Genomic DNA, 12,991 nt, shown 5'->3' with positions numbered 1-12,991 from the left:
GTTTTGATAATGGCCATTCTAGTAGGTGTGAAATGGTATCTCATTGTGGTTTTGATTTGCATTTCCCTAAGATCTAGTGAAGTTGAGCATCTTTTCATATGCTTTTTAGCCAGTTGTATTTCCTCTTTGGAAAAGTGTTTATCCATGTCTCTTTCTTTTTAATGTAATTTTATTGAGATATATTTGCATACCTACAAACTATCCGAAGTATACAGCAGTGGCTCACAGTATCATCACATAGTTGTACATACATCACCATGATCAATTTTAGAACATTTCATTACTCCAGAAAAGAAATAAAAATAAAAAAGAAGAACCAAATCTTCCCATACCCCTTACAACCCCCATTATTGACCAATAGTATTGGTGTGGTTCATTTGTTACTAGCAATGAAAGAATATTAAGATAGTACTATTAACTATAGTCCATAGTTTTCAATAGGTATATTTTTCTCATATACCCTCCTATTATTAACTCCTTGTAATAGTGTCGTACTTTAGTTCTAGCTCATGAAAGAACAAAATATTTGGACAGTTAATCACAGTCATTGTCTACTACAAGATTCACTGTATTATATATTCCCATGTTTTAACCTCCAACTTTCCTTCAGGTGACATACATGACTCTAAACTTCCCCTTTCCACCACATTCACACACAGTTTAGTACAGTTTATTATTCTCACAATAATGCGCTGCCGTCACCTCTATTCCATTTCCCAAAGTTTAAGTTCGACTTAAACATTCTGCACATACTAAGCAACCACTTCCCATTCTTCAGCCTCATTCAACATCCTGGTAACCTATATTCTAGAAATTATTTCTGCGAGTTTACATATTATAATTAGTTCATATTAGTGAGGTCATACAATATTTATCCTTTTGTGTCTAACTTACTCCGCTTAATATAATGTCCTCAAGGTTCATCCCTGCTGTCGTATGCTTCAGGACTTCATTCTTTCTTACTGCTGAATAATATTCTGTCATATATATATACTACGTTTTGTTTATCCATTTATCTGCTGATGCATACTTGGATTGTTTCCATCTTTTGGCAATTGTGAATAATACCGCTATGACTATAGGTGTGCAAATGACTGCTCACATCCTTGCTTTCAGATCTTCTAGTAGCAGGATCTACTACTAGATCCTAGTACTACCTAGTAGCAGGATTGCTGGATCATGAGGTAACTCTGTCAGCTTTCTGAGGAACCGCCAAACCATCCTCCCCAGCGGCTGTACCATTTTACATAACCACCAGCAGTGAATAAGTGTCCCTGTATCTCCACATCCTCTCCAATACTTGGAGATTCCTGTTTGTTTAATAGTGACCATTCTAATAGGTGTGAGATGATAGCTCATTGTGGTTTTGATTTGCATTTCCCTAATAGCTTGTAAAGCCGAGCATCTTTTCATGTGCTTTTAGCAATCTGTATTTCCTCTTTAGAAAAATGTCTGTTCATGTCTTTTGCCCATTTTTAATGCAATTTTTTGAGATATAATCACGTAACATACAATCATTCAAAGTGTACAATCAGTTGTTCACAGTGTCGTCATGTAGTTGTGCTTTCATCACCACAATCATTGAACATTTTCATTACTCCAAAGAATAAAATAAAAATTGCAGTATAAAAAGAACATCCAAAACATCTCATCCCCCTCAATCCCCCTTGTTCATTTACTTTTTTTTATAAGATTTATTCACACACCATACAATCATCCAAAATGTAGTCAGTTGATCACATTACCATCATATAGTTGTTCATCGATCACCCCGATCTATTTTTTTAACATTCGTCTTGTACCAGAAAAAGTGATAATAAGAATTTTAAAAATAGTGAAAAAAGAACACCCAAATTGTTCCACCCCTCCTGCCCTATTTTTCCTTTAGTTTTTTGCCCCCATTTTTCTACTTATCCATCCATACATTGGATGAAAGGAGTGCGATCCACAAGTTTTTCCAAATCACCGTTACCCCTTGTAAGCTACATTGTCATACAATCATCTTCAATAATCAAGACCACTGGGCTGGGGTTTGATAGTTTCAGGTATTTACTTCTAGCTATTCCAGTACATTAAAACCTACAATGTGTTATCTGTATAGTAGGTAAGAATGTCCACCAGAGTGACGTCTCTACTCCATTTGAATTCTCTCGGCCACTGAAGCTTTATTTTGTTTCATTTCGCGTCCCCCTTTTGGTCAAGAAGATTTTTTCAATCCCATGATGCCGGGTCCGGATTCATCCCTGGGAGTTATATTCTGCGTTGCCAGGGAGATTTACACCCCTGGGAGTTAGATCCCATGTAGGGGGGAGGGCAGTGAGATCACCTATCGGGGTGGCTTAGTTAGAGAGAGAGTTGCACATTTTTTAATTGCATTGTCTTTTGATTGTTGAGTTGTAGATTTCTTTGTATATTCTGCATGTTAAACCCTTATCAGATATGTGATTTCCCAATATTTTTTCCAATTGAGTCGGTTGCCTTTTTACCCTTTTGACAAAGTCTTTTGAAGCACGGAAGTATTCAGTTTTGAGGAGGTCCCATTTATCTATTTTTTCTTTCATTGCTTGCACTTTGGGTGTAAAGTCTAAGAAACTACCTCCTGTCACTGTATCTTGAAGATGTTTCCCTACATTTGTTACTGTAATTAAGGGCCAGACATTGCATATAAAACTTTGTAGAAATAATTTGAAACCTATGGATGATGATGATGATGGTATCTTCCTCCAAGAAGAGTTATATATATGTATTTTGGCAGGTACTTTCAATTCGGGATCACTTTAATTTAATTTGGGGGCAGTTAATTTTAGCTGGGCTTCATTCCCTCTGAGGGTCATGGAACTTTGATTCATCCTTACTCTTAGACTATATCTCTTCGAAGTTCCAAACAAAAGCCTGGGAGTTTTACCAGCTTATCTTCCACCTCTGGATGGGTCCTAGTCTCCAGGTTTTGTTCTCCCAGCTCTGTAAAATTGTTAATTGCTTCTAAGCCTCTCAGGTTTTGGTCTCTTCCTTTTAATTCACTGTCCAGTGCCTTCAGAAAGATTGTGTGTCTGTGTGCATGTGTGCAACTTCTAGTTTTTCTTAGGGAGAAGTTGGTCTGAATTACATAATCTTCCATTACCAGAAATGGAAGTCACCAGCAAATAATTACCTCTTTTTAAAAAAGTAGAACATATTCAAGGATAGCCATATAATAATTTCAATCTTACCCACTTGCATCTTTACAACTTTCTTGGGGAGGGAGTGAGGATAAGAAATAGAGCTACCTTTTTCTTACTGGAAATTGCACATGATGCTGTATCAAGCAGGTAAATATCTTCTTTCATGTTTGTCCTATCAGGAAAGAAAAATTGAAACTGTTGCTCTAATTATAACACTTATTTCACTGTACTATAATTATACTGTGTATCTCATTAGAAGTGAACTCCTTATCAGTAGGAACCCCATGTTTATCTTTGATTTTCTGGTGCTAGGCCTGGATTTAAGTATTCAGATGAGTGTACATGTTGAAAAGACCTTATTTGGCTCTTCACAACGAAAATCAGTATCAGTATATGTCCTTTTGAATCATCCTGAAAGATACATTTTAATAGGTAAGGAAGAATTTTTGTTCACAAACTCTTTTGTTCTATCCTTTTTTATCTGACAGGTGGCATCTCCACAGAAAGCGACTGTGCTTTTGAGCCAGACTACGCCGTTCCACCACTTCCAGTGAGTGAAGGTATGCAGCACATTCGGATTATGGAGGGCATGTCTCGCTCTCTTCCATCCTCCCCCTTACTCACACATCAGTCTATCAGTGTTCGGCTCCAACCTGTGAAGAAGTTAACTGGTAAGGACTTTACCTAAATTTAGTATGTTTAACAGGAATCCTAATAGTATGAAACTTTAGGTAATATCAGATATGTTTATATTGCATCTTCCAGTTTTCCTCTTTGGCCTTCCTAATGTGAGCAACTCTTGGAAAGTGGAGCACCTACTGATGTGTGTTTTAGGGAATTGGAATAGTACTCAGTTTGACAGGTTGATGTATTTATTTTCTAAGTGATCCATCTGTTGTGGACAGATTTTTCTAGGCTTTCAGGAAGTATCTGGTTTTGCCAGAATACATTGTTCTGATTTCACTTATCAGCTTGTTCAGGTCAGATGAACAGATGGAGACATTGTTATTTTAGGATAATAAGAGCTTGATAGTTCAGCAAAGGTACATCAGTCATATTTTTGTATAAAATAATGATTTGTAAATTTTATGTCTATTATAAGCTGATCTAGATATTACTCTCTCCCTTTGTATATTCCTACAACCTTAGGATATTTACTATCATTTGTAAGTTGTGGATTATATTGACTACTTCATTTCCTTTTTTGTAAAATAGGAACAATAATAGTATCAACCTCATAGGACTATTAAGAGGATTGGATAAGTTAATACACATAAAGCCCATAAGACAGTGTCTGACATAGAGTATTTAGTCAATAAATGTTAGCTACAATTTTCATTATAATTTTATTAAAAGATTTGGGTATTGTGTTTCTATCAGCTATGTCAAATATGAATTCCAAGTTTCTGGGAAGATATCCCTCAAGTAACTTAATGATCTTAAGTAAGTCCCTCTAATTTCTGAGGGATAACTTTCAAATACTAACATCAAATTGACTATTATGAACTCTCTGGGAGAAAAAAAATCGGGGGCCTGATTTTAAAACTACTTGCTGCCAGTAGATTGAAATACTATGTGGCAATCCAATTTAAATGGTAAATAAGTCACAATAACTGATCATGCTGCAATCTAGTTATTTTGAGATGCCAGCTGTAGCCAAAATATTATTCTCTTCATGGATAAAATGGAAACATTGACTTGTTTCATAGACATCCTGGGAAAATAATTGAAAAGCTAATTTGAAAATAAAAAGGGATTAAAGACAGTATTAGTCCACACAGTCTGATTTATTTCTGCATACTCATAATACTATACCATAAGAGTAAATATCTTGCAATTTTAGAGAAAATATTGGGATTTAAGATGATATTATAGTAAATTTTATTAAATTAAAATTTGTAATAGTCATGTGTGATAGTCTTAGTGACAGCAGTGCTATCTGTTGGATATTTCTACATTTATATATACATTGATACCTTACCCCATATTTTTGTAAGGTTACATGAGGAAATATATATGAAGACTTTTAGTTCGTTGGGAAGCTAGTGCTAACTAACTTAGGTCTAGACCTTATTTAGAAACTGGAAACTACTTATAATGCATATTTTCTAGTTTATGGGTTAAAGGTTAGACTGTTGTAAACTCCAAGGTTTACTCAGTGGTAAGAGTGAAGAAAAGGAGGCCTTACTTCCATTTCTGACCCTGAATAGTCTTCTGAACCCAAAGTAAAGAATCAGGGGAATATTATTTACTTCAGTTTGCATAATTTCAGTTATCATGAATCAATATTTATATTTTTAATACTTAAATGGCAAAATAATTATCAAATAAATAATACTTTTATGATGGGCGCATACACTGGATTGCAACACGTCTGTTCTTTTTAGAACTTATGGGAACTTAATCTGAGAATTTGTATATAAGAAAATAATTTTCTATTCTACAAATTTTCTTTCATATTTGAATCAAAGTTACTCATACAGAGTGGAAGAACTAGTTATAGTATTGTAGTGTTTACTTATAGCAGATTATTTATAGCAGCTATAATGTGTTGTATGTATTCCATTGAAATATAGCAGACCTGTCTGCCTACCTCTATTCAATCACTACAAGGAAAAGTTTGCAAATATGTAAAAATGACCCTTAATGGAGAATGGACCAAAATAACAAGGAATTTACTTTGTTTTTTTATGAAATGTTTTTTATTTCTGTCATGCTACATGACTAGTATATGGAGACTTTCTCACAAAAAAATAGTATGTCTTATTATAGAAAATGCAAATTATTTTTGACCATTGGAAGAGTAGTGTATTTGTATGTGTTTGGCTTCAAGTAATAGAAAACACAAGGACTGACTTCTTTCTAATATTGAAACAAGAGCAACTTACCCAAAGGCCTACCTTACTCAGCCTCCTCATCCATTCTTCACCTATGGTTCCACTACGAGAACTAAAGGTATAATGGAAATTAAAGGGCTTTCCTCTTAAAACAGGTTGCATCCCAACTTTGTGTTATATGAGTCAAATTAGCTGATTTTTCTTTACAACGTGATCATAACTGACCTTCTTAAGGTTGCTCTGAAAATTAAATGGGATACCTATACACATAGCCTGGTACATAGACTTTGAATAAATGATACCTTTCTTCACCACAAGTGTGTGAAGGGAAAAGAGAAGGGAAAAGGGAAGATCAAATTTGTAAATTTTGCAATAATATGAACTCTTACCTATCTAAAATACTCACTTTGTCAGCCCTAAACCCGCTTGTATTAGAAATACCTGGAGTTCTTCTTTAAAAAATGAAAATTCCTGGGCAAACTGGACTGAATGGTGTCCCCCCAAATTCACATCCACCCAGAACTTCAGAATGTGACCTTGTTTGGAAATAGGGTCTTTGCAGATGTAATGAGTTAAGATGAAGTCATACTGGATTAGGGTGGGTCTTGACTGAGGGGGAGACAGACCCATGGGAAGAAGGCAACGTGACAATGGAGGCAGAAATTGGAGTTATGATGCCAGAAGTCAGGGAATGGCCTACAGAGACTGAAAGAGACAAGGAAGGATTCTCCCCTAGGGTCTTCAGAGGGACAATGCACCTTGGTTTCAGACTTCTAGCCTCCAGAACTGTGAGAATAAATTGTTGTTGTTTTAAGCCACCTAGTTTGTGGTAATTTGTTACAGCAGCTACAGGAAATTAATACACTGGGTTTCCAGATTTACCTAATCAATCCCACTTCAGATATTCTGTTTTCTTACATTTGGAGCCTAGGGAATTAAATGAATGAATGAATGAATGAATGAATATTTTTGCCAAGAAATAAACATAATTTTTATTTTTAGGCTGGTCAGTTTGCTCTTTTGGGCCTTTCACTTTGAAGAACACATGACCTTAACAATCAAAGCAAACTAGAAAAAGACGAAATAACAAATGTTGTTTTAAGGAGTCTTTTGTGCAATAGGTATAGACATAAAAAGAATTTCTTCAAATAATTTCATAGCTGTCACTCAGAAGCATCCTTATTGTCTGTAACATAATGTGCTAGAGTCCTTCAAATAAAATTCTAGAGTAATTTAAAATATATCTTATATATTTGCAATTATTTTAAATCATTCTATAGTTTATAGCATGTTAATGGAGTGAGGTAGAGATAAAGGCAGTCCACATTCATGATATTTTGAAGATAAAATTACTTCAGAAGTCAATTGAAATCCTTGCTCACATTCTAAGTATAGCCATTGTGAGAAGACCTGAAGTATAAGCAGCCACTAATTTTTGAGTCACACTTAAATGGAGGGAGAGAGGCACCAGGAAGGGAAGTATTAGGGCTGCAATGCACACCAATCCCAGGAAGACAGTAAACTAGGCCCTGAGGAGGCAGTTCTATTTCCTGCTTGAAATAACTACTCAAAAAATAAACTTTATTAAAGGTTCCTGTATTCTTTTTTCCTCTTCTTCCTTTTGTTGTTCTTTTGTGGATGGAAGAAGAGTAGCAACAACTTCTTTCCTTCCTAAAGCCTTCCTCGAGCTTTGCTCGGAAACTTGGAGATGGAATTTGTCTATTACACCAGTAGTGACAGGATTGAACAACTCTGTGACGAATCACAATATCCACACAACTCTGAGGCTTTACTGCACTGCAGCATCAATGACAACATACTTATTTGGAGGAGCACATAAAACTTTGAACTTTAAGGCAAATTCATAGGGATTATACAGAGTCAACACTTGCTTATGTGTTGACTGATCATCTGCATACACTATTAGTTCTGTGGGAAACACAGAAACAGGAAGATTTCCTTCCACTAACTCTGGTTGTCGTTTTTGTTGATGTGTTTGCACAAATCCCCCCTTGCTGCAGCTTCTGTTTTTACTGTTTCGTCTATTTGGACTTTTCTTAGATTCAGTTAAAAACTCCAAAGCATTTTGACAATCTTGGGAACACCAGCTCCTCAAAAGGCAGCTGCGACTGCTCCTCCAGCCCTTTGTTAGCATCTCTAGGCTGTACTGCCTGCTGGGATACTGGAGGACACAAATGCCACCTCTCTCCTTCTTCTAGGATGAGCTATGTCAGAGGTGGGAGTGGGGTGGGGTGGAGAGAGTGTGAGGGAAGGGGGCGAGGAGTAGAACTGGGGCCAGGATTTCTTCCTTTTCTGTGCTATAAACGTCTTTCTTCTCTGTCCTGTGTCTGGCCCCTCCCCTCCAGGAGATTGGAGATGCCCAGGAAGGAGCACTTCTCTTTGTACTTGTTAGGCAGTCACCTTTGACTTCCCTGTCTCACTCCCCTCCGGCCACACACATCCCTCCAAGGAGTGCCCAAGTTCTATCTTTGAGACATGTCTTAATGACCACTTCTTTCCCCACTCTATTCTCAGCGCTGCACACTCTCTTTAGGCCCCATCACTTTTTGCTTGGACTACTACAGTAACCTCCAGATTGGTCTCTCTCCTTTCATTCTGCCCTTTGTCTAAACCATCCCCCAGACAGCAACTAGAGGGATCTGTCCAGAATGCCTGGAACTACATTTTTAACAACCTATTTTGCTGACTAATGTTTGAAAACTAGTACTTTGGAAAATGAGTTACTTTAGATAATTGAGTTTTATTCTGCTATTAAGAGTTTGTCTCTTTAAATCATTAGAAAATAAAGGCATCTTTTTAAAATGTATTATTACTTTTTATGCTGAACTTAATCTAACCATCTATTGATGAGTTAGAGTTGTTATTATGAACCTAAATTTCTGAACTATACGATATAACCTTTTTTGATGATTTAGAGATGTTATTATGAACGTGTATTTCTGAACTACACTGCATTACCCTTAGGTGACCTGTTGAAGATATGACAGTTTGCTCCTATGCTGAGTGGACCCAGACCGTTAAAGTTTTTCTGTTTTCTCCCTTAATCGCAGACTCTGATCTATTAATTTTTACTACTCTGTCTTTGCCTGTCTGTAGTTCCTTATCCTCTTCTAATTTGATTTAGTGATGTGGACTTAGAAATTACGTCACTAAACATCAGTTTAGGGCCTGATTGTGGAATTTGCTAGGATACCCCTTTTATGTGCTTCATTGGTAAGGAATAGCAGATTAAAGGAACTTCTAAACTCTGATACTTGTCTTTTAGAGGATTGTGAGAAACCATGTACTTTCAAAAGAGCTGTTTCTTATCACTACAAACTTAAGAGAATTCTTTCTTTATAAACTTGTTTCAGTTTCCCATTTCCTTTTATCTCTCCAAATGGTTATTCTCTCCTACAATGTTTTTTGTTTTTTTTAATTTGAGCGCTTACATTTTCTAGAGGATAATTCCTGGGAATTATCCTCATTTGTAGCCTGTTCTTGGAGTTTCTTTTTCTTTTTCTTTGATTCAGCGTTTGTGGAGTCTCTCTCCACTCTGTCATCCTCCAGAGTTCTAAGAGGTGGTATTTGTCCTTTTTTTTTTTTCCCCAGCCTCCTTTATTTATCTATTTTTTTAATTTTGAAAGAAATTCAAAGTATTGCAAAAACAATACTAACCCCATACGAAGAATTCCATCATACCCTGACCCCCCTCCCCCAATAGCTCAATCCACCAACTTTAACATGCTGTCACATCTCTCTTTCCCTCCTTCCCTCCCTATCTATCATCCATCATCTATTGCTCTGTCTTCTGAACATATGAGAGCTAGCTGCACACATCCTTGAACATACACTATAATTCATGTATACACTTCCCATGAACAAGAACATTCTTTTATGCAATCCCATTAAGCTCAGCTAAGAAGTACAACAGGTTCAACAATGATACAAAGCTTACATTCTGTATTTCCTTTACCTTATGTCTCAACTGTGTCCCTTTGAGCCACCTGTCCTCTATCCTCTAATTCCATCCAAGTTCATCCTTGGCATTCAATCATCTATTTAGACAGTCTTTTTTTTTTTTTTTTTTAGTTGTGGGAACATATATACAGCCTAAATCTTCCCATTCCACACCCTCCCTAGCCTTCCATTAGTGGGATTAATCACCTTTAGAATGTTGTAATGCTCTTTCCCACCATCCATTACTAGAAATTTCCCTTCACCTCAAACAGCAACTCCACCCTCATTTCTTAACTCCCCATTGCACCGTCCCCCATTTCTCTTAACCTGAACTCTACAATTCATCTCTATGGTTACATTCTCTGATAGTTTCTTTGTGTTTGCTGTGGGGGTTAAAATTAACCTCTTATATCCATAACAATCTTGTTTTTCTTTGATACCACCTTCACTTCAATAGGACACATAAATTATGTTCCTATACTCCTCCATTCCCCTACCTTTATATAGTTGTATAAAATTACATATTTTACACTGAGTTCAAAACCGATTTGTCATTAGGGTTTGTGTAATTTATATCATGTAGGAAGTAAATAGTGGAGTTACAGTTCAAAAATTATTGACTTCTATTTGTATTCCATTGTGGTTGGAGAATGTGCTTTGAGTATATTCAATTTTTTTTTTTTTAATTTCTTGAGGCTTGTTTTATGTCCCAGCTTATGGTCCCTTCTGGAGAAAGATCCGTGATCACTAGAGAAAAATGAGTGTCCTGGTGCTTTGGGATGTAAGGTGCTACATATTTCTGTTAAAATTCTCTATATCTCTTTCTTCTTTCTGTTGTTTCTCTGTTGGTAGGGTTCCCTTTAGAATCTGAAGTAGGGCAGGTCTTTTATTGGCAAAGTCTCTCAGGATTTGTTTGTCTGTGAAAAATTTAAGCTCTCCCTCAAATTTGAAGGAGAGTTTTGCTGGATAAAGTATTCTTGGTTGGAAATTTTTCTCTCTCAGTATTTTAAATATGTCATGCCACTGCCTCCTCACCTCCATAGTGGCCACTGAGTAGTCACAACTTAGTTTTATGTTGTTTCCTTTGTATGTGGTGAATTGCTTTTCTCTTGCTGCTTTCAGAAGAACTTGCTCCTTCTCTTCAGTATTTGAGAGTCTGATCAGAATATGTCTTGGAATGGGTTTATTTGGATTTATTCTATTTGGAGTTCGCTGGGCATTTATGCTTTGTGTATTTATATTGTGTAGAAGGTTTGGGAAGTTTTCCCCAACAGTGTCTTTGAATACTCTTTCTAGACCTTTACCCATCTCTTCCCCTTCTGGGACACCAATGAGTCTTAAGTTTGGACGTTTTATTTTATCTATCGTTTCCCTGAGATCCATTTCAATTTTTTTGATTTTTTTCTCCATTCTTTCTTTTGTTCTTTCATTTTCTGTTCTGTGGACTTCTAGGACACTGAGATGTTGTTCAGCTTCCTCTAGTCTTGTGAATATCCAGTCTTTTTAATTTGGCCAACAGTTTCTTTTATTTCCATAAGATCTTCTTATTTTTTTATTTAGCCTTGCAATGTCTTCTTTATGCTCTTCTAGGGTCTTCTTTATGTAGCTTATATCCTGGGCCATGATCTTCTTGATGTCCTTTAAATCCTTTGCCATGCTTTCATTCCTCTATTGTGTTTCTTTGATTAATTCTGTGAGGAATTTCGTTTCTTCTGATAACTTGATTTGTGTGTTTGAAGTTGGATTCTCCATATCGTCTGGTTTTATCATATGCATTGAGATTTTCTGTTGTTTTTGGCCTCTTGGCATTTGCTCTGCTTGACAGGGTTCTTTTAATTTATAAAAAAAAACAAAAAAAAAAAACAAAAAAAAAACCTATCTAATTTTTCAGAAACACTGTTTGGTGACATACACTTTCTCTAACTAACCAGCAGATGGCTTCTGTGAGTCACCTATACCTCTGAAGTCAGTTCTCCACCTTGTCCCCGCGTTATATGGGGAAACGATTCTTGTGGGGTCCAGCTGGAGAACTCAGCCTGGGTGTGTTGCTGGAGCTGTCTGCGCTGAATGCGGGGAGCTTGTACGGGTGGTCAGGGAGGAAGGACAGCCTCAATATTCAAATCCCCCCGGTTCCCAGAGATTCAAGGCCGCCGCAAGAGTCCAAGCCTTCATTTCATTTCAGCCCCGGCCGCTCTCTCTAGATGGCCCACAAACCACCAGACTTGGCGTAGTGTCTCTGGGATCTCCCAGCAGGTCCCCCTGCCCAGCCGTGATCCTCCAGGACCTCAGGTGAGGTAATGCTGTGCTACGTCATCAGCACTCGCCATCCCTCAAAGGAAGCCTCGGGCCGCAGGGCGGAGCCGGCTCGCTTTCAGCCTTATGCAAAAATGGACAAACGGGGCATCTCCACACCCCCGTCCTTGCACAGTTCCTCCTTCCCAGCTCCGGGACAACTGGCGGGGCTCTGGGCTGTGGGCACAGCCCCAGGCAGGGGTTTATCCAGCCCTCCCGGGAGCGAGCTGCTAGCCATGGGGATTCTTTCAGCTTCTGGCTCTCCACTCCGTTCCCCCGGCCCCAGGGATATCTGCAGCGGGCTATCTTCCAGACCAGACACCAAGAGGCCGGCCCAGCCCCCTCTTGCTGTGTTTTACTGCGTTTCGCACGATCGCACCTGCAGCCGATTGCACCTGCAGCCACTCCTGGCTTTTCCCCTTTTTTCTTTTTCTTTTCTTTTTTTTTTTTTATTTAAAGAGCCTGTTGGTCTCCAGACACCAAACCCTGGTTTCCCTGGATCGCTGTGCGGCTGCGAGACTTTCAGCCAGCTTACTCACTCGTTTCAGAATGCAGATTTTCTCAGTTTCACCAAGTGTACAGCCCCTGGGAACTAGCAGATCTCATCCCGCTGGCACATCGCTGTAACCGGTGTTCTGGGTCACTCTCTGGTCCTTATCTAGTGTTTTCCACGGAGGTGTTCCTTAGCCCTGTCTCACCTAGCCGCCATCTTCTAGGTTCTCCGGTATTTGTCCTTTTATT

At 37.8% G+C, this 12,991-nt stretch overlaps 1 protein-coding gene and 1 pseudogene across 1 annotated transcript in view; one reads left to right on the top strand and one right to left on the bottom strand.

Annotated features, from left to right (window-relative positions):
• Positions 1–12,991, top strand: part of TANC2 (tetratricopeptide repeat, ankyrin repeat and coiled-coil containing 2) — a 553,793-nt gene that overhangs the window by 224,351 nt on the left and 316,451 nt on the right. Inside the window, 1 exon segment of the mRNA XM_037807876.1 lies at positions 3,650–3,721. Coding sequence (XP_037663804.1) covers positions 3,650–3,721 — 72 coding nt within the window.
• Positions 7,377–8,153, bottom strand: LOC119513782 (annotated as a pseudogene).

Source organism: Choloepus didactylus, chromosome 18 (genome assembly GCF_015220235.1).
Source record: "Choloepus didactylus isolate mChoDid1 chromosome 18, mChoDid1.pri, whole genome shotgun sequence".
NCBI classification, from domain to species: Eukaryota; Metazoa; Chordata; class Mammalia; order Pilosa; family Megalonychidae; genus Choloepus; species Choloepus didactylus.
The sequence above is the reverse complement of the archived record's forward strand: the minus strand, read 5'-3'. Positions and strand labels throughout refer to the sequence as shown.